Source organism: Malaclemys terrapin, chromosome 4 (genome assembly GCF_027887155.1).
Source record: "Malaclemys terrapin pileata isolate rMalTer1 chromosome 4, rMalTer1.hap1, whole genome shotgun sequence".
In the NCBI taxonomy this organism is placed as follows: Eukaryota; Metazoa; Chordata; order Testudines; family Emydidae; genus Malaclemys; species Malaclemys terrapin.
In genome coordinates, this window is record NC_071508.1 from 133,761,500 (window position 1) to 133,783,845 (window position 22,346).

General features: G+C 41.0%; 1 protein-coding gene across 9 annotated transcripts in view; it reads right to left on the reverse strand.

The window, feature by feature from the left end:
• PPP1R13B (protein phosphatase 1 regulatory subunit 13B) overlaps positions 1-22,346 on the reverse strand; it is a 106,989-nt gene that overhangs the window by 36,616 nt on the left and 48,027 nt on the right. For 8 of the 9 annotated variants that reach the window (XM_054027439.1, XM_054027440.1, XM_054027437.1 and 5 more), the window contains exon 4: positions 19,207-19,274. In XM_054027439.1, the coding sequence (XP_053883414.1) occupies positions 19,207-19,274 (68 nt within the window). Of the gene's footprint in view, positions 1-6,009; positions 6,175-19,206; positions 19,275-22,346 lie in introns of those variants that run through there. The other variant, XM_054027444.1, reaches the window with a different exon arrangement.

The window sequence follows — 22,346 nt, forward strand, 5'->3', positions numbered from 1 at the left end:
AAGGATGGGGGTTGCTTTACCAAGTGTGAGGTCAGTCTAACGAGATAAATCAATTAACAACAGGATACCAAGGGAGGAAAAATAACTTTTAAAGCAAAACCTAAAGTTAATTTCCCCAATACTAATTTCTCCCTACTGTTACTCACATCTTCTTGTCAACTGTCTATAATGGGCCACTCTCTTACCACCTCAAAAGTTATTTTTCCTCCTTTGGTATCCTGCTTGTTAGTCTCTAAGGTGCCACAAGGACTCCTCATTGTTTCATCTGTAGACAGGTATTGCTAGAATAAAAACTGCCCATTTCAAACATCATGAAAAAGTGATGTCCCTATGAGCTGGTCATGGGACACCCACATACAATGGGGCTTGAAATTTTAATTTCTGATGTATAACTCCTGCTGGTGGCTACCGTTTTGCGGAACAGTAATATCTGTGGCACTGGCGAACTGAAAGTCAGATTATAAACAAGTTTCTGTACTATTCTATTACTAAACCATCTCAAGAAATGCCTTACCATTTAAACATTTTTATCATTTATAAAATAGATATGTGATTAAATAATTATTTCCACATTTCAGTCTGGGTATTCTGAGGTCTATTTTCTTGATCCTCTTGTTTCTTCTCTTCTTCCTTTACAGCATGGTTTTGGGATAGAAGTATCTCTCCTGTTGTCTACCGCCTCTCCTGGCATGTCTCCCCCACCTACCTAATTTGCCTATGAGTCATAATGAAATGGCTCATCTACAGGCAGCCCAGAAGACTGGCAGAGGAAACACTGCATCTGAACTCACACAGAATTTCTTCAACAAGCAGAGCATCTGTGTAATGCAGACAGACATTCTTAATCAATGAGGATAGATCCCAGGAGCTTCCATCCAGCCCACTCCCAAAGACCCTATCCTTCAAGTTAAAGTGAGTATCTCAGCTGGCTGTTAGTTGTACTGCCAACCCCAACTGGTCAAAAGTCGTAAGAAAAGCACACAAAACCGTGAGATTTAAAAAATACACTGCAGCGGGGAAGAAGCCTTCAGAGTTCAGTCAGGTCACATTTTCCAGATTTTCTCCATAACCACAAGGGCTAGAAACTTTCATAATCAAATAAAATAACCAGAGAATCTCAGGATTCCAGGAGCTGTTGCTTGAGGAAAATAAATATTTTGCAACTCATAATAAAGTCATAAAAACTGGCTACACATGTTAGCTGTAGTAGAGATATCCATTACAAACCCTTAACCAGTAGTTCCTGTCCACCCTATTCTCCCCCTCCCCAAGGACAGAAAGGAGATGAAGATACTGACACTGCTTCTTCCCTCTCCAGAGTTCTGCACCAGGCCAGGGGAGCCTCCAGTATCACCAGTCTCCTGAAATAGGTGGCTGTTGCCCAGGGCTCCACCTTCTCTCACATGTTCTTGCCCCATGTGCTGCCTTCCTCTCCCCATCTGGTGTGCTGCCCCTGAGCCCAGTGCTGCCTGCCCCCATTCCCTCATTTATGTTAGTACCTCAAATCCCCTTGATGTGGTGCTGCTGCCCCTCTACACCCACACCTAGCCCCAGGTCCCGGCTCTCTATTCACTAGAGGTGTCTTCTGGGACTTGCCCAGATGGCATCTCCCTTCTCCTCCCATTCAGGGGACTACTGTGTCCCCAATCCAATAGACAGCAGAATCTTCAGGGAAAGAGAGGTAGCCATTCCCAACCCCAGCAATGCCCAGGCCTTCCAGCAGACTGACCTCTGCCAGCCATGAGGTAGCTCCACCTCAATTTAAGGCATTCCCTGCTAATAAGGGGTTTTCTCCAACACATGCATAGGGAAACCCCTTCTACAGAGGTGGGGCTTCCCCTGGGCCAGCAAAGATCAGTCTGCCTACAGAGCTGAGCAGGGTCATGCCAGATGGCCATTTTTCTTCTCCCTGCTCACTAAATTCCTTGCTCTGTTTGATTAGACAGCAACCTCTCCCTTGTTAGCCTCCTCCAAAGACATGAGGGGAGATCTGGCCACATCCTGAAAACAGATGAATGGAGAGGGGGAGGCCATCAGAACCCCCCCAGAAAAAAAAAACTGGTTAGCAATAAGGTTGGACCTGTGGTTAGGTAGGAGAGGGAAGAGTTGTCTTATTTTGAGGTGGTGCTAGGGGGCAGCAGCACATCAAGGTTTGAAGGTAGCGTAAGGGGTCAGGCTATATGATGGGGCAGGAGTAGTCCTGGCAGCAGGGGCACATGCAGAAGCAACAGTACAAAGTGGGGAATGCAGCAACAGCCACCTACTTTAATGGGGTTGGGGATTTCAGGAACCACATCCCTATCCTGGGCCTCATGGCCAGGAACAGAACTCTACAGTGTGAAAAGAAGCAACACCAGCATCTTATCAGGCTAAAAGGACGGGGTAGGAAGGGCTAGAAGGTGGCAACAAGTTGTTTCTCAGGTTTGGAACAGCTGAGAAGTGGAGAAGTAGAGTTTTCCATCAATGTGTGTAGCAGTTATATGACTGGCTGCCCTTTTCTAACAAGTGGGGTATTAGGGAAAAGCAGCCAATGAGATGAAAAAGTTTATCTAAATTAGTTTACCCTCAGAGGCATGTAGAAGGGTCTAGAAACCCATAAGCAACAGAGAGACTCCACAGAGTTGGCAGATCTGGCTGTGGGTAAAGGTGCTTGTGGAATGGGCAGCTTTGGAGGGATGGAATGGGTGTGAAGAATGAGTGACTTCAGAATGGAGGTGTGCACATGCACAAGAGGAGTTGTAGAATGAATCGGGGTAGGTGCAGAGTTGTGCCTGGCCAGTGAAGTCCAGGTTGGAGGCAAGGCTCCCAGAATCCTCAATCACCACCCTCAAATAGGTGGCTGCTGTCCAGCCCCCCACTACATCCCTTATGGGCCTCTTCCCCCTGCTGCATTCATAGGGGAGGGAGGAGAGAGCAGTTCTGGTTGCTCCACTGCCCGTTTCCTTGCCAGACTGCAGAAATCTACAGAAAACAGGCAGGGCCGGCTCTAGCTTTTTTGCTGCCCCAAGCAGCAAAAAAAAGCGCCGCCCCCCGAGCCCCCCAGCCGAGCGCCGCGCCACCCCCCCCCCCCCGAGCCCCCCAGCCGAGCGCCGCGCCACCCCCCCCAGCCGAGCGCCGCCAGAACCCCCCCCCAGAGCGCCGGAGCCCGCCCCCCCCTGCGCCAAGCGCCGCCGGAACCCCCCCCCCCCCGAGCGCCGCACCGCCGGATCCCGCCCCCGCCCCCTGCCGAGCGCCGCCGGAACTCCCCTCCAGCGCCGAGCCCCGCACCCCTCCCCCCCTCCCCCCGCCGAGCGCCGCCGGAACACCCCCCCCCGCCGCCAGAACCCGCCCCCCGCCGACTGCCGCACCTCCGGAGCGCCCCCCCCCGCGGAATGCCGCGCCGCGCTCCCCCCGCCGCCCCTTACCAGGTGCCGCCCCAAGCATGTGCTTGGGTGCCTGGTGCCTGGAGCCGGCCCTGAAAACAGGATAGGAGCTTGTCTGTCTGCTGCATCTAACAAAGGATGGCTACATTCCCCCAAACAACCACCCAGGACAGGGAAAAGGAGGAGAAGCAGAGAACCACCAACCAAATATAGCTTTCCAATTCTATGCCTTAGTCCTACTGCAAGCTAAAGTACCCTGGGAGCTGCTATGGACTTAACCTAACTGTCTATGGTGCCCAAAAGACCATAGCACAGTTGGGAATTGCCAGAGTGCTGCAAACTCTAGTCACCCTTCCTCAGCACAGCCTTTTCTTAATGCTAGGGGCAGCAGGGAGAGGGATATAAGAGTTGGTTACTCTGGTTATTATATCCACTGAAACTTCCAAGTGGTTTCTGCTGTCTTTTTACCAGCTGAACAGCACAAAGAAAGCACCACAGGGCAGCGAGTCTGCTCTGAAGTACTTACTGGGGCCAGTTGGCCTTTTGAGATAATGTTCGGCCCTCAGCCTGAAAAGCCTGGACACCACCTGAGTTAAAGACTTGATAATCCCCTCCCCACACCCAAAGTCTAATTAAACAGTTTAATCTTTTGTGACTTCCCTTGCCTGTATTTCATATAGGAAGTTGACCTTGTTATGGTATGGTACATTTTGGAAGTGTTGTGAACAGACCTATATTTAACATTACAAAATGAGTATCTGGTTCTCTTTTAACTAAAATAGAATGTTTGCTGATCTCTGTGCAGATTACATTATTTCCAGTTTAATGGTTTTATCCACAATTCTGCCTTGCATTTTTTAAATTAGGTCAGAAAATGCCAGCAGCAGAAATCCATTTAAAAATCCAATGATTAAAAATCCAGTGCCTTTTTTAGGCTCATGGAGATGAACAAGCTAATCAAACACAGATAAAGCAAACACAATTTCAGAAATTAAAAAATAAAGATTAACAAAGTTAACAAACTATCTGCAGACAATCATTAAATACGATTGTGTAGTACAACCTTCAATCTAGCACAGATTTAATCTGGTAATTTTATTTGGACACCTACAATGGAAGAGCATTCAGTATTTTTGTGCATTAAATAATACTCAATTACTTTAAAATGCAAAATATTATACCAGCTGTACTGCATCGCAATTTGCAGACGAATTTCACTTTTCCTATATTTGTCAAAGTCTCAATAGCTCTTCCTAAAAAGGAGTATTCTGGAAGCAACCCCTACTTCATGCTGACACAATTGGAGCAGTCTACAAATAAAGGTTTTAGGCTACTTTAAGTCCCAAACTACAGAGCCAATCACTTATTAATGTTTTCTCCAATGTTCAGAACTTTCAAGTGTAATAACCGCTTATTTTTCTCTGGCAAAGCAGACCAGCAGCTATCCTGGTATTAGTTTCAGAAAACAAACTAATTAAACAAAAACAAAAACCGGAAACTGACTCCACGACTTGGTCCTGCCTCAGCTCAGGGGATTGGATTTCTTGAGGTCCCTACCAGCGCTACATTTCTATGATTCTATAACAATTAAAAACGCTGCAAATAGATGTATTTACCTATTGTACAAATATATAGTGAGCACATGTTAATAAGTATTGGATAAAACAGGACTGCTTATAAACGATTTCTACAGTATAAGGAAAAAAGTAAATGAATTCCAAATAAACTTATAAAAGAACACAAAAAACAAACTTTTTTTATTCAGCTATACATGCAAGTTGAAAATACCATAGTTTTTACTTGCAGCTTCACAGAGACATATATATTTCCCCTTCTCATCCTCCTGACTAAAAACATATATCCATTTAAAAAAGCTTTTCATCCATAAGCATGGAAGTAACTTGCAGGAGACCAGTTATGTATAAAACTTTAAACTTGTTTATGGTACCAATCTTTTACTCAGAGTAATTATGAGTAATAGCCATGTCTCATTAAGCTTTCAAAGTAAACATTGTGAGTTTCTTTAAAAATAAGCTTTTGGAACTCGATTTTCTGGGTATTAAAGAAGAAAAACATCTTATTTTGATCTGCCAGTCCATTATGGTTAAAAAAGCATATCATTACAGGTCTCTTAAATAATATGGTTAGTATCAAATGTGTTTATTTTTCCCTTAAGTAATGGTTTCAAATGCTTTGTTTTACAGTGGTGATGTCATACTGTTTACATGATAATGATACAACAAAATATTTCCAAAAGCAAGTACAAATGCATTGAAAAATAAGTAGCCTGTATTTGAAAGCAATTTTATGATTAGTGTATGACTTGTACTTCTCACAGATAGCTCCTCACGTTTCCTTTTAAATAATTTACTTGTCATGTTTTAAAATGACTACAGTTTTATAACTTACAATTAGCAGCTTGTGTGTTATCTGTATGCCAAACAATAACCTATTTTTCAGAATTGCATTTTCAATGCTAAAAACTATCATTATTAAAACAAACTAGTTTGCATTCTGGTCATGTGACTCCAAAACCACAATAACTTAAATTCAAGTGAAAAAGTAATACAGTACTTTAATGAACTGTTTGCAAAACAAAATATTATTTAAGTGTTAAACTAACAATTTTTGTAAAGTATTTAATTACCTGCTGGATACTTTCCCATGTAATTGTAAAAGAGCACATCTTTATTTTGCTGCATTGCCCATCAGCTGTAAACTCCTGCGTTCCTTCAACATGCTTCAACTCCATTTTTTCTGCTATTCTCTACCTACAGCAACCATGTTAATTGTTTAAGCCAAGTTAGCAAATGACCACAGAAATCCTACATGATGAGCTCTCTCTCATGCCTTCATGGCTAGGTATAATCAATAACAAGTAAGGTTTTGTATCTTTTTCTACACTAAACAGAGGGACTTTTCCCCCTATCCTTTATCAATATGGAAAGCTGTCTCTCTGCATTCATCAGCAATCAGTGAACGGAAAAGGCTAGTGGATTTTGCCAGCAGTGAAAGACCTAATCATGGCGAGATCAAGCCAGCTGTCAACTGTAATCAGCTTGATGTATTGCACTTTTCCATAGCCAATGGAAAATGTTGAGCAATACTCTTTTCTTTCACAGTTAGTTATAGGGTTAAACTGAAAATACTCAAATGTAGACAATTTTGATTTTAAGAGACAATAGAATGTTTGTTTCTTTTTTAGTTTTGTAATATTTACAAATCAATGCAAAAGTCTGGGTATCACAGGTTGTGAAAAGTCATTATCCCGCTGCCCCCTGCATCCCCGCAATATTTGTTGTTTAGAGTAACAGAGGAGCATGTTGATTGAGGTGTACTGAAATCTGTATCTTTATTGCGATAAGCTTACTGTAAAAGGCACAAAGTAAACATCTCACACAAAATGAACATGGTACAATTTTGTGGAAGTTGTCAATTCTACACTTAGGGATTTTCTCCTCCAAACTTGTTTGTTCTTAAAACATGCAAAAAATGAATGAATGAATGAATGAATGAATGAAACAGTCAGCAACACAGCATTCATACAATAATAAAAGCAAGAAGTTGCATCATACAAAAGACTCTATCAAGCCAAATCTAGACCCAAATGTTTTCAATTATTTAAATCAACTCAACTACTTCCAATCCCTACGTAAACCCAAAACAAAATACTGAATCTCATTACGCATTGCTCATTCCCCAATTCTGTCCTCCAGCATAGCATACTTCGAACAATAGAGAAGATGAAAACATAAAAGGCTGTCAATGTTTTACAACACACACCCACACACACACACTCCTTCCATTCTTTCAGGAAGGGAATTCAGGCATGAACCTGATTCAGGCTTACATAAGAGGTCCAGCAAAATTGATCTCCATCAGGATATGGAAAAATCATGTATCCAATCCAACCACAATAAAATATATTTTCTGGCTGCATAGAGTCAGACTTCTTTTTAGGCAAAAAAGACCATCTGGGAGCTACAGCAAGATCCTCCAGTAATACCATGTGAAGATGGATAAAAAAAATTAGGTTTAATTCCCTTTCTCCTAAATTAGCCAAAAATAGACTCCATCTTACTGCTACTTGATATTAAGAAGATGGTCTGTGGAATAGAGATGGCAACAATTGGAACAGGAGGAGGCTGCATAGGCAGCAAAATGGAGGATCTGTTGGTTGGAATAAGGTGCCTCCTAGAGCGTTGGGGGTGCGGGGAGAGATGCACTATACACAGGCTGAATGGACAGGAAAATAAAATTAATATGAGACAGCGAGTGTGTAATGGGCATGTCAGTGAAAGGAGCTGAGGAGGCCACTGTATATAAATTATGGGCCAAAGGAAAGATGAAAGGAGACATCAGTCAACAAATGGGAGGATGATTTTAGACGATGTCTTGAAAAGGAAGATTTTGCCGCTGATAATAGCCAGAGCCAAAGGATTATGTTGCTGACTGGAGCACTGCAGTTCTTTGATCTGGGGAAGAAACTGGTACATAGCTGTAAGGGAATGCTAGAAAAGGGATATTAAAGCAATATGATAACTCAGAAGCACTATGCCCCAACAAGGTCTTGATCACCAGGCATGGCATGTCTACTAATAATGAGCTCACTTGGCAAATCCTTCTGCCCATTTCAAAGTGGGACTAATTTGAGTTGCAAATATGCTTTAAAAACAAGAGATGTACAGATTATAAATTTCCAGGACCAATGGTCCTAAACATGGATTTACTCAGTGGCTTAAAAAGAGCTCTGGACTGGAGCAACCTAGCAGGAGGCAGCACCAATAACCCAGTTTGTTCTCCTAAAACCAAAAGATCTCAAAAGGCATATGAAAAATCAGAATGGGCTCAAAGGCTTCCGGAACAGAAGGCTGTAGAACTGAAATTCTTGGTTCTGACCTGACTCCTACTCTGGTGGCAATGATGATTCTTTATCTTCCTCTTCTCAGGGTCTAGACCTGAGGAAGGGTCCTTCTGATATGAATGCTTCCATGTCCCCATTTTGCAGAAAGAAGAGAAGCCTCAACATATTGCCCAGACTGGACATCAATGGGACACCAGAACGAGGTGTCAACTGGTCATCAGTACTCACCACTAACTTTATCGGAAGTGATGCTGGAATTTTGGAAATGGCTTGGAGAAGTTTTTCAGCTGTGACTGAAAGAAGAGTCCACCTCAAGATCCCAACTATAGTTGAGCTCTTGGAGTCCAGCACCAAGACAGCTGACTTTACTATGATCTCCATATTCAGAGACCTAACTGGCACTAGAATTACCTCTGCACTTTGGAGAGGACGGCTGACCTGTCTGCACCATGAGCAATTGACTCATGCCCCTGCGCAGAAGAGATGGAATTCAAAGTAGTTCCAAGCATCAGTGCAGCGACCTGTACCACAAAGGGCTCTAGCAGATTCCCCTTTCTCAGATATGAGGGTTTTGTAGCTGAAGAGAACCTCTTGCGGACCTGTAAAGAACCAGGGCCAGTTTATTTCTGTTCCAAGGCCCAAGCCTAAAGTGCTTCCTGAATCTTTCCAAGCAGCTAAAAAAGCTAAAAAAAGTCTTCCAAGTTTGTTACCCTGGATTAAGAAACTATCCTTCATGAAAATCTCAACGAGATCTAGGAGTTCTGTCAAGCAAGAATTCAAAAACCATTTTGGATGCACTAGAGTTGGTTTTCACACTGGAAGCTTGTAGCTTCCTAATTCTTATTTTTTCCTCGGGTTCTAATAGTTTGGTTAGTTTTTATGTTTTGTGAAGTATAGGACATTGCAGACCCTCTGGAAAATGCTTTAGCCAGGTATAACAGGGTATGCTGGCCCTTTAAGACTAAAAAGGAAAGCCTGGTGCTGTGTTACTGCGTTTCAGGGGGCTTTCTGTGTTTAGACCCAGGAAACTTAGGAGGCAGCCACTAAAAGAGTAAGTGGTCCTGGGGTTGCAGTTTGTGATCTGAGGAGAACCCAGGCTGCTAACTTGGTGCAAAGCTCAGGAGGAGAGCCTTGAAATGTAAGAGAAACAAGACTCCTAGATCTCTCAGCCAGTGGGAAGGGATCCTGGGAAATTATGTCTGAGTCGCTCAGATTTGTGGGCCATTCTGTGAAAGGAGGCAGTATAAAAAAAACCAGCCTCTTTGCATTAGAAAAGAGGCACTAAGATGAAGTGCTGTCAGTCTCCACCAGAAAACAGGAAGAAATCCATTTTGACATCCAGATTTGTGCATAGACTGGAAATCCCACAGTATTTTAAAAGTTTTAATTTCTTTATATGAAATTTTTATATGAGTTTGTTTGTTTGGATTTTGGACATTCCAGACTCTTCCCCAGAAGTCTGGTGGCAGAATAAGAAACCCTGGGGACAGCTTTTATTTTGTTTGTTTTTAAAAGAGGACTCCAGAAGTGTGACCTTCTTAGAAGGCCAGCCTGTTTTAACAGGTACCACCTTTAACACTGCATGTGGGAGTAAGAGTTTAAATATTACAAATATTTAATGTTGCATGTTTACATTAAATTAATGTTTAACGTAGTTGAAGAACTGGGTCTCTTTCTAGACCAAGCTCTTTGCTCTTCAACTTTTCCCCTCCCTCCTAAATTCTTTTACTGCATACAGAAAGTACTACACAGATTTTCCATACCAGCTACTATAGCCGCAAAGGCCCAGGCTTCTAAGAGAAAAAAGGATAGAGAGAAAAGGATTGCTTAAATGCTTTCTGAAATATAGACTACTTAAGCTTTGAATCTCTAGCCTTATAAAAAACAACATATGGTGGGCGGAGAGGGGAGAGAGACACAAGCGGCGGGGCCTCAGCGCAAGTGAGGGCAGGACCTCGGGGAGAAAAGGCGGAGCGGGGTCAGGAAGAGGAGCAGCTTGGGCGAGGCCATAGGGGAAGAGGATGAGCAGGGCTACAGCCCAGACGCCCTTTTGGCAGCAGCACTCCAAAGGCGGCAGGTCAATGCATCTCCATAGGGAGGTGCACCACATCCTGTTTGGGGAGGTTTAGCGTCCTCTGGCCTCTTATATCGGCCGCCCATGATAAGGCATGTTTTTCTAATCCTTTAATCAATCTCGTGGTTCTTCTCTGAACCTTCTCCAATTTATCAACATCCTTTTTTAACTGTGGACATCAGAACTGGAGACAGTATTCTATCAGCAGTCACATCAGTGCCAAATACAGAAGTAGAATAATCTCTCTACTTCTTCTCAAGATTCATCTCTTTATGCATCCAAGGATTTCTTTTGCCCTTTTTGCCACAGCATTGCACTGGGAGCTCATGTTCGGCTGATTATCCACTCTTCCCAGGATAGTGTCCCCCATCCTATAAGTATGGCCTACATTCTTTGTTCCTAGATGTATACATTTACAGTTAGCTGTATTAGAATGCTTGTTTACTTGCGCTGCGTTTACCAAGTGATCTAGTTCACTCTGAGGTCGGTGAAACGTGTTCCAAAATGCCTAGTGTGGTCAGGAATAAGGAAATGGAGCAGGATTCCAGGGGTGCTCCTTCCAAGATTGGCTGGGAGGCTGATGAATGGCTCCCGGAGTCTGCTCTTCAGGGTACATTGTAGGGACAGAGGTCGGAAAGGGAATGTAGTTGAATCCTGGTGGCAATATCCAATTCAGAAGACATGTCATCCCCTGTGTCCAACAGAGAAGCTAGGGGGTGCCAGTACTGGCAGCCAAGTTGGCTACCTGGCCAGGAACATTTCCAATGCCTACTAGTTCAGATAGACTGCCTGTGCTCCTTCTCCAGCCCACTCCTGCTTCCTACTCTACCCCATGCCTGTTTCCATGCTAGCCAGCCCCTGCATCTGCTCCTGCCTTAGCCAGCCACCCAGCGATTCTGGCAGGAGGAAAGACCTCTGGCAGGTCTGGCAGGGCTTGAAGACTGGGTTTCAGGCATAACCTGCAGTTTTGGGCATAACACACAGGGAGAAAAGACCGCAAGTGAGGGAAGGCTGAGGGCAGCAGCCCTAGCCATGGCCAGCAAAGGTTGGTGAGGAGGAGAGGGGGGCACAACGGCACAAAACTTGTGCCAAAAGGAAGAAAGAAGAAAGGAAAGGAAATAAATAAGTAAAAGACAAAAAAAAAATTATGCACAAAGCAAAGGTAAGCTAATGGACACCACAGTGCTCTGTCTTTAGCTCCAGGAGACCGAGAAGGAACTGGAGCAGCAGTGCGTATGCCCCTCCCTACATACCCAGTGTGTGGAGCACAAGGATGTATAAGAAGCATGCAGGGAACCCATGGACAATCTGATGAAACTCTCCAATTGAAGGCACATGGGCACAGGCATACCTAACATGGAGCACCCATAAGGACATATACTTGAAGATCTAAAATTTCACAAGTCTCATAATAGGCATTGACAGCAGCTCATTTCTACTAAGTTTATATATAAACAGTTCTCCAGACTGGATTACCTTTACCCTATGCTCAGTAAACAGTTACACAATTTTTAAATTTTCCAAATTAAGTTTACAAAAAATCCTGATAAATGAGGAGAAAAAAGTATGTGTGGGTGGGAAGTAACACATATAGTGAACTATTATTTGGATTACTACTATCTATATTTAGATTTAATTCCTATTTAAGATCTAAGATATCTTCTGGAAAGCTGTAGCTTAAGGAAATAAAAGAATGTATTTTATGCTAGAAATAGTAACTATTTTTCTTCCTCCCACACCTACACTAGTTTTAGAATCGGCCTGAAAAGACAACATATTTTTTCAGACAGTAACTTCATTTGTTTATGCTATCATTTTAAGCAGGAACATTTCAACAAAATTATAGGTTACAGACAGGTTGTTTTCAGGATTATATCACCACAATGCTTCTAGTATTTTTGTTTTTAAATCCTGCTGCATATGAAGTCCTATCCTTAGGTTTAAATCACTTGACATATTTGCATGCATTAATGTAAAGCTATATAGCTGTACATATATTTAAAGATTTACATACTATTATGCTAAATCAACCTAAATTTCATTGTCATTTAAGAAGCCACAATAGAGCATCTCTCTTACAATAAGTTAAAGTGGCTCAGCAAACAATTTATTTTTTTTAAAGTGATAAAATATTGGAAATTACAGCAGCAGAAAGCACCCTGGTAGACCAGGGTAGAATTCTAAATTACTGTCTCATTTTCTGTCCATAAGCTCTCTCAGTTCCCAGAGTTTTCAGCATTCATGTATGGCCCTGGTCTCTGGTGTATTAGCGACTTGAGGGCTAACTTTACTGCAGCTGCTGCTGCTGCTTCAGAGCGGCAACCCTTTCACTCCCCTCACTACCAACAGAAGGATGAATAGGAAATTCCATAAGGAGAGATGATCTAGGAGATCTAGATTTAGTTCTAATGTTCCCCTCTGTCAAATCAAATACTAAGAATAGCTGCTTCTGTGCCTACATAAACTTAGAAGGGAAAAACTATTTTACTATCTGCAAACTGACATGCTCTCCCAGTCTGAAGCTACTGGGTTGATTATTCCATCCTCCTCACACTAGAGTATTTGAACCAACCTACTTGTCAGGATGTTGGTACAAACTATAATAACCCATTCACCAGACAGCAGTCAAAATTCAAAAACAAACTTTCGTTATCTACCTACTAAAAGATACTATCAATTCCCATTTGTATCTCCTGGTTGAAGTTTCCAGACTAGGGAAGCTTAAAGGAATCTAACTTCCAGTTGGTAGGAAAATAGAGTTTCCTGTTTTGCTTGAGATTCTCCTAGACTGAAACTAATGTGATTTGCCTAGAAGGACTCCAAAACCCTTAGGGAAGGTAAGATCAGCCTCAAGTTCTGTCCCACGCTGCCTGGTAGCAGAAGTTCTTCCCAGTATATATCCAAGAGAAAGCTTATTGAGCTCGTCTCCCTTCTCCAAACTAGGTGAGAGTTCTAGCATTAAGAAAAACAAAATAAACTGTAGAGAGACCTACTCTATAACCTATACACTGCCTTCCTTTCCTCTTCTTAGAGAAAGCTGCCATGTCAAAAAATTCTGAGTTAGGATGAAGAGTGGGGATTTTTTTTTTAAGTGGGTGCCACTTCTTAACAAATAGACTGTCTCAGGTGCCACTTCCAGTCCCACTCATGTCATCACAGCATCCCTGTACAACTGCAGTAATCGCCTACATGAAAAAAAAAGTATTTTTAATCTGTATTTAACCTTATCAACATTTTGTCCTTTTTGATATGTTAATCACACTAACCTACTTTTATTCTGCCTTTCTTCTAGCTTCCCCTCTCCCACCCCCCGCCACAGCTTCCCTCCACCATGCTCTTTTGTGCTTGGCCCCTTTCTCCTCTCACCATGTACCTCCAAGATGCATTTGGCTCTCTTCTCACTTGGACATACCCGGACACCTGGTCCTCTTCTTTCTGCTCCCCAGCTACCTTTCCTCCTGGCAGACAGAAACTCCAGTCCCACTGGTGGCTCATTTCCTCTCCTGTGTTACCAGTGGCCCCTAGTGGATTCAGCTATTATTGCTCTTCCTCACAGTTTCCAGACAATTTGCAATGAAGAGCTTGGATACCCGTAGAAGCAGCTGCCACCATATGAGCAATCAGCTCTCCACAGACCATTGTTTTGAAACCACTAATATAAAGCAACAGTGGAAAACACTAATATAAAGCAAATGGACTACTAGGATATAAAAATCTTGACAAAACTGGCTCATGTATACGAGTGAGAGGGAAAGAGAAGCTGCTATTCATCAGTGTGAATGTTATTCAGCAGCAGAATAAGGATTACTCCCTTCTGCTCTAAAACATTGGTTTTCAAACTTTGCTACCTGTAAGTCTCCCTTGAGCCAAGAAAAATCAAGGCTGTCCTGGTAGCACGTCCAATACTCATCCCTGTTCCAGAAGCTAGATCCATCATGAGGATGGCCCTAGCAAATTCACGGTCCATTTTGGTCAATTTCATGGTCATGGGATTTTAAAAATTGTAAATTTCATGATTTCAGCTATTTAAATGTGAAATTTCAGTGTTGTAATTTCAGGGATCCTGACCCAAAAAGCTGTTCTGTGTGTCGCAAGGTTATTGTAAGGGGGGTTGCAGCACTTCTACCCTTACTGCTGCTGGCAGTGGCACTGCCTTCAGAACTGGGCAGCTGGAGTGTGGTGGCTGCTGGCTGGGAGCCCAACGTTGAAGGCAGAGCCACCGCCAGCAGCAGCACAGAAGGACAGCATGGTATGGTACTGCCACCCTAACTTCTGTGCTGCTACTGGCAGGGCACTGCCTTCAGAGCTTGGCACCTGACCAACAGTCACCACTCTCTGGCGGCAATGCAGAAGTAAGGCTGGCAATACTGCGACTCCCCTGCAACTCCCTTTTGGGTCAGGACCCCCAATTTGAGAAACACTGGTCTCCTCATTAAATCTGTATAGTATAGGGTAAAAGCACAAAAAAGACCAGATTTCACGGGGGGAGACCAGATATCACGGTCCGTGATGCGTTTTTCATAGCTGTGAATTTGGTAGGACCCTAATGAGAGTGGCCCATCTCAAAAATTTAGGAAGTGAGATTTTGAAAGACAAGATTATCTACCAGCCAAGCCAGCTATAAAGAAACATTCCGTTCATAACATGACTTAAGTCCTATGACAGCCATATACCTTCTCAAATGGCAAATTTGGAAAAAGTCATTATTACACTAATTAGGACTTTTTGGCTCTGCTTTGTCTTCGTCATGTTCTCAAGATAGCTATTTTATACAATTTAACCTTTTGAAGGACAACCTTGATTTGAAAAAACAACAAGGAGTCTGGTGGCACCTTAAAGACTAACAGGTTTATTTGGGCATAAGCCTTCCTGGGTAAAAAAACCACTTCTTCAGACATATGGAGTGAAAATTACAGATGCAGGCATTATATAACAACACATGAAGAGAAGGGAGTTTCCTCACAAATGGAGAGCCAGTGTTGACAGGGCCAATTCGATCAGGGTGGATGTAGTCCACTCCCAACAGTTTTCACTCCATGCATCTGAAGAAGTGTTTTTTTACCCACGAAAGCTTATGCCCAAATAAATCTGTTAGTCTTTAAAGTGCCACCAGACTCCTTGTTGTTTTTGTGGCTACAGACTAACACAGCTATACCCTGATAGTTGAAACTTTGATTTGTTCCATCTTCTCATAACAATGGCCACATCAACAAACTAAAATAACAGAAACAGCAGTGTTTTCCAATGTTGTTCATAATGTTGGCAAGAAGGCAAAAAGTCTCATCATATAATTAAAAATATTAATCTTCAGTTCAGTTCAGGAATACAATTTTCCACTGGGGAAACTGGAAATTTGGTATTTTACAGAGGAAAGAAAAACTGATCTTGAGAAGCTACCCTCTTCCCCATGCTCCAGGCAAGGGGAAGAAATCTAGATGTATGAATCTCTTCTCCATAGGGACGGGGAGAAGTCACGTCATGAGAACAGTGCAATTCTCTCCTCCAAGGAGGAAAAGTTGGTAAGATTGGAAACAAAAGCCAGGCCATGAGAACCTCTACTCAGTCTCTGGTACCTAGGAAGAACCTGACAACAAATGCTACCTCACACAGACCTTGTTTCATTCTTATGGATGATAAATATTGCTTTTATAGCAATGTATGTTTAATCTTTTGAGGAGACTTGCTCGACTACTAATATAAAAGTCTCCCTTTTGAAAATAATCTGCTAAAAAAATCGAACAGTAGTTTTCCTCCTGACTTTTGATCATCAGTAGTGGTGATTTTAAAGTAGTGATCATGCAAACAGAGAGAGCTTCCCAGAACAGAAAAGCAATTGCACACATGACTAATACCATACAATTACTCAATTCTAATAAAACAGATTTACTGTGATTTCATCCAGCAGTACTGATTTAAACACCAAGATAAACATTTTTATCCTACTACACAGCTTTCTATGCATCAGTCACACTTTCAGCTTTCTGCAGTTAATTACATTTGGCAAAATCAATATTTCAATAATGTTAACACAATAAGAGTACAGTAAAAATATACCTGATTATAGAAAATTTGCTAACTAAGTTTTGTAAGCTTCTTCAATGTTCCATTGTATTGTATTTATTCTAGAGCAGTACAATATTCAGCATTCCAATAACAACGAATAAGCCTAATGCATTATGTAAGAATAAGCCTATTAAATCCTTGAGCCTGAAACCACGTCTTTCCCTCCTCCCCCTCCAGTTTGAAACTTGTCACAAACAGAATATTAGTTTTCTATGCTTCTCGGAACTTGCATTATTCCTATCATTAGCATATGTATTTTTATATATACACCACAAGAACTTAAATCTGTTTAACCCCTTAATGTCAATGGGATTTAGTGCTTATAGATGGGAAATTTTGAATTCAAACACAAATTGCCATGTTTCAGATGAGTTTAAACAGCTCATTATCAATTCTTCCTTTGTGGCTAAAAGCAGGAGTTTGATTATTTATTTATTATTAATTATTATTATTTTTAAATACTGATCTGAAAATCTTTTTACAAAAACTTAAATCAACCATTTATCATGTTATAAACCTGAGTCATAAATGTAAAATTAACATCTGCATGCTAAATTGGACACAAAGCCATACTTTCATCAACTTTAACACTGTCAACAGGTGGTGATTAAAGGGAAAATTATATGTGTGACTCTCTGCTTTCAGGGGCATAGGAGGTCCCAGATGATGTGGAACTAGTGTGGTGTTCCTGCATACGGAGGGCAGGATTTGGGGAGCTATATAGGAGCTATGCATCCCTTGCACACCATGGGGCTGTTTCTTCTGTGTGCTATCACCAAAGAGGTTGAAGCAGGGAGATGGAGCAGCATAGCAGAGGCTCTGTCAGCTGGAGCCTCCAAAAGAACAAGGGGGGGGGGGATTGTAGCCCCATGATCAATAGCTGTTTGGTGGCTGGAGGAAAATTTTCTTCCACTGTGTCCCTGTGGAGAACATCAATGCACAAAACAGCTGCTAAAATCGTAAGACCTACTGTGTGCCTGAATAATAACAAAAAAATGAATGGAGGCTTTTCGGCCATCTTTAAAAGCGCACATACATCTTAGGTGCCTATAGCAGGATTCTATTCATTTTTGTGTCTTCAGTACAATGTTGAAGAAGGTGCAATTGCAGGACCAACTATATCTATACTACCACAATGAACGTAATGGGATGGCATAGGTATAAATGAGAGCAGAACATGCCCTGAAGAATTTTCTTTGATGTAGAAGATGCATAAGAAGGCAAGGTCACACCCTTACGAATTAATAGTAAGAATTTTTACTATAAGATGATGGCTGATCAGTCAGAAATGACAAGGGGTAGAAAGACCGCAGTCTATTAGTCAATTCCAGGATCACAGTGAGGCATCAAGGTAAGGTGAGGTATTACCAGTAAAAACAGGGAAGTATTAATGCCATCATACAAGGCATTATTAAGATGTTATATTGTGTACAATTACAGTCATTCATGTCCAAGAAAGATTCATTCTAACTGGAACAGGTGCAGAGATGAGCTAGTAGAAGAATTAGGGAATGGAGGGCCTGTCTTATCAGACAAGACTAAAAGAGCCTGGCTTGTTTAGCCTAGCAAAACAAAGGCTGAGGGGGTATCGTGTACACACACACGCACAGACACACACCCTATTTAAGCTAAAGGACAATGTTGGCACAAAAACATATGGGCATAAACTGGCTATGAATAAATTTAGGCTGGAAATTAGAAGAATTTTTCTAACCATCAGCGGAGTGAGGTTCTGGACCAACCTTCCAATTGCAGTAATGGAGGCAAACAACCTAACTAATTTTGATGGAGCTTGATAAATTTATGAATGGGATTGTATGACATGGGTTGCCTGTGGCAATATAGGACTGGACTTGACGATCCAGAAGTTCCTTTCCAGTCCTATGTACCAGTGATTTCAGGTCCCAGGTTTGAGTTTTTTAGGCCTGGGGGTTAGAAAAGCCTTATTTTTACTTGAAAATAGGAAGTTTAAATGTGGAAATAACTGAAACACAACAAACAGGAACAGGTTTCAGAGTGGTAGCCATGTTAGTCTGTATCAGCAAAAACAATGCGGAATTCTTGGGGCACCTTAGAGACTAACACATTTATTTGGGCATAAGCTTTCGTGGGCTAGAACCCACTTCATCAGATGCATGGAGTGGAAAATACAGGATCAGGGAATCAAACAGGGAATCTCCACAATGCTAATTATGTATGAGAGAACTTTCAAAGTAGAAATGTACTTTGAAGTTTTACTAAGCTAAACAAAGGCATAAAACAAAACAAACAAAAAACCAATCCACTGTTACAAGGTATAAAACAATAAATAGAAGTGGCTGTGAAATACAGCATGTCAAAACTCTCAGCTAGCAGGGAAATTCAACCTACTTCACCGCAGTCTAAAAAGGCACCTAATCCAATGATATATGCTTCAATTTTGACAGGCCCCTAATGACTGCTAAATCAGGAACCAGCAGTAGAGAGGAAGTTCATGTGAGAACAGATGTTTGACTAGGTGGTGCTGAGGGACACCACTTTCTCATAGTAATCTGGGTGGTTCTTTATCAAACAGGCAGGGGAGGAGAGGCAGGAAACCAAAAGGACACAGTCAGCAGTTGGCAGGACATTGGGCTGCTTTTGTGAGATTGGGGAGAAGATTAAATTTTCTGGAGGACAAGCAATTCTCTATGTTCTAAGAGTTAAACTGTACTCTCCCATTCCCTTTCAAAAATACAATATTGAATCTTAAGTATCTTTCTTCCAGTTCCCAGCCAGAAGAGATGAATTTAACGGATGGTGTTAAATTTTAAAATAATGGCAATTTGCAAATAAACACACTGTATTTATCATTTGTTACATACCCCATTCTCTGTACGTTTCTCCACAGGTATATTTATTCCATTTCTCTGATTTTGGGTCTGACGCCCACCTAAAAATAAAGTATCAATCTCATTAGCAAGGGGTTTTTTTTTTTGGTTTGTTTTTAATTCAGAAGGTTTTCACTGTAAAACAACAACTATATCTGTACAAATTACAATCACTCTTTAACAAATCAGCTTTTTGGAAGTTTAATTTCCTTCCTTACAAACTACAATAACGACATTATATTTGTCATTTGGTAAAAAAATCAAAAAATCAAAAGCAATTAAAAAATTGATATATTATTAAGGGTTTTTCTTCTTTTGGGAGGCGAGGGAGCAGGTGTTATTGTTTTTAATACAATGGGTAGTTAATCAAGTTTACTTGAAGCTCAGCCAAACAGCACTGAGCTTTTTTCACACCAATACTAAAGTGATTTGTAAAATTAAGAGTTACTTAAAATATTCTTTCTAATCCTCTACAAACCAGCTCATATATCTCACTATTTATTACAGTATCAAGGTTTTTTTTGTTTTGTTTTGTCTTTTTACAATAAGATTCCAATGCCATTAAAAAGAGGCTACATATGAACTATTTGACAAGACAGGTTTATCAAAAGAATAGATTGACTGCTTTAGTTGTTGCCAATATTCATTTTAACACGGAACTATTCCTCTTGGTTGTGAGCACATAAAGTTTCCTTTCACCTGTAATGTCAATTCTGCCAATTCCTACTATATGAATCCAAACCTTTGGCATTAGGTTACTCTTTGTAGGTGGCAGAGTCAGCAAAAGTAGAAAATGTTGACTTCATGGCCTGACTGTATTAAGATCTGTAATGGTCGGCTCTGTGTTTTTCTGCCTCAAACAAGTTTTGTTGCCACAAACATCCAAGAAATAGTGTTATAGTACTTAAGTCAGTGAACTGAGCATCATGTTGTCACAGTTTGACTGCTAAAACCTCATATTTCTGTGCCCACATGAAACAGTAGTTCTGGCTGAGTACATTGCAAATGTATATATTAGAGGCCGTTTCCCAGATGCCTTGCAAAGTTCCTTAATATAAAGCTTGATTAATCTTACCATGGTTGATTTAGAAGACTTGCATGCCTGATTTAGAAAGGGCAAGCATGTTTTCCATGTACATAAAACTCCAGGTCATGTTTAAATCATATTTAATACATATACATTTATATTGCACTTTAAATCACAGAGGATGGTTAAGCACTTTACAGTGTATACAAATCAGTATGTACTGACATCCCTTCATGCACTACTGAACTTCACCTACTGTCAAAAATCAACGAGCCTTTCTGCACTACTATATTCTACAGTTTTCAAGAGAGGTAGTGGGAATCCCTTATTCCACTGAAACTATAGAAATAATTTTGGTGGACAGGGTAACTATGTCTGTTGGAACTTGGCTATGGCATCAATAAAATAGAAACATTGATTTAATTTCTATGACCACAAATGGTCAGTATCTCAATTTTAAGTCTGATAATGACTCAAATATATGTAGAGCAATATCCCTTAGTACATAAGGTAAAAGTTAATGTAGGGACTAAACCTGGGCCACTTTTAGTAATCTAAACCATCATCTATGCTTCAGGTTCCTCCCCACTGTTGTAAAACTAATGAGCCAAAAAATACCTCCTTTAGAAAACTTTACATATGGAACAACCAAAAAAGGTTCAAAGGGAGAATTAATTAAAGCAATCAAGACTAAGCTGAGACGCAAGAAAAAGTTACTTGTTAGAGATGGCCAGATTAATTGAATTGAGTCAAAACAGCCTGAACATACCAATAGGCATCTCAATTGGTGATTCCTTCATAGCCTTCAGACAGATTAATTGACCATGACACAGTGAGTACATATACAAGTACAATCTCAAAGTTTTCTTGTAAATTAACTATGATCTATCTCTGTTTGATCAGAGAGAATAGATTCTATTAAATCCCTTAAGGTTTTTCTGATTTAATACTACACTCTTCGATGGAAAGCTTCTTTCTAAAAGTCAAGTAGACGATAGGGTTTTCTTGATAGAAATTGCTACTCCATTTTTGTTTTAAAAATATAGCTAGATGAAGTAGTAGAGGAGTCTGTCAGGGATATTTTGCAAAATAGATTTTAATCTCTCTCTCTCTCTCGGATCAAAGTAATTTGCTTGGAGAAACACAGTGCCCTCTTTCAGGGAAGTAAAACAAGGGACCTTACCTTTAATATAAAAACTACTTTAAGCCTTGCATACCTATCATCATTTCTGGATCAGTATCAAAAGGAACAAAAAAACTGCTTTACGAAATAAAGCAAAACATATTTTTCTGTTAAGCTGTCCTCATAAGAGGCAAGTGCAATTGTTTCTCACTTCTCCTCTGTCTTTTGATATGTGGTACTTGTGTTCTGTTGTAATGACAGAAAAAGCATTCAGCATTCTAACTAGTTCTGGAGTGAAACATTTGAAACTCATTTATGCCATTTCCGGCACCAAAGCATGCAAGTTACAGGGAGGTGGATTAGTGTCCATAACTATTCTGATCAGATTTTCTGCCAAAAGAGTGAAAAAAAATTAAGATCAATATATTTATAATAATAATAATAATAATAATTGTATTAGAACAAGCAAAAGTGAAATCCTTAGGAATCCCCTTTATCGGTTTTAATGGAGAAAATGTGATTTCAGCAGCTAACCTGTAACCGTACAATAAAAAAAGAGAACAAGAAAGTGAGAAATTTGTGCAAGATACAATTCTATAGAAAAGACAGGAGAACAGAAGTTAATTGTCTCAAGGATTATTGGAAGAAGTGTACTTCTCCAGCTAGGTTGCTACTGCAGAAGTGTGAATAGTCAAGTGAAGCAAAACAAAGAGCCTAAGCGGAGGCAGCTGGTCACTAGGAGCCGGTACACCTGAGCCTGATCAATAATTCCACAGCTATCAGCCACACTAGGTACTATAGTGTGTAGCTGATATTGCAAGTTGCAGTGCTGCCTGTTGCCACTAATAGACACCTGTTTCGCTCTTGGAAGCTCCAGCAGCCATTGGTGCCACACTCCCTGACTTGAAGTGGTTTCCATCATATGCAGGGTTTACAGTTTGGTTCACTGGCACCCCCACTGTACAAATTGTTCCAGCACCCCTG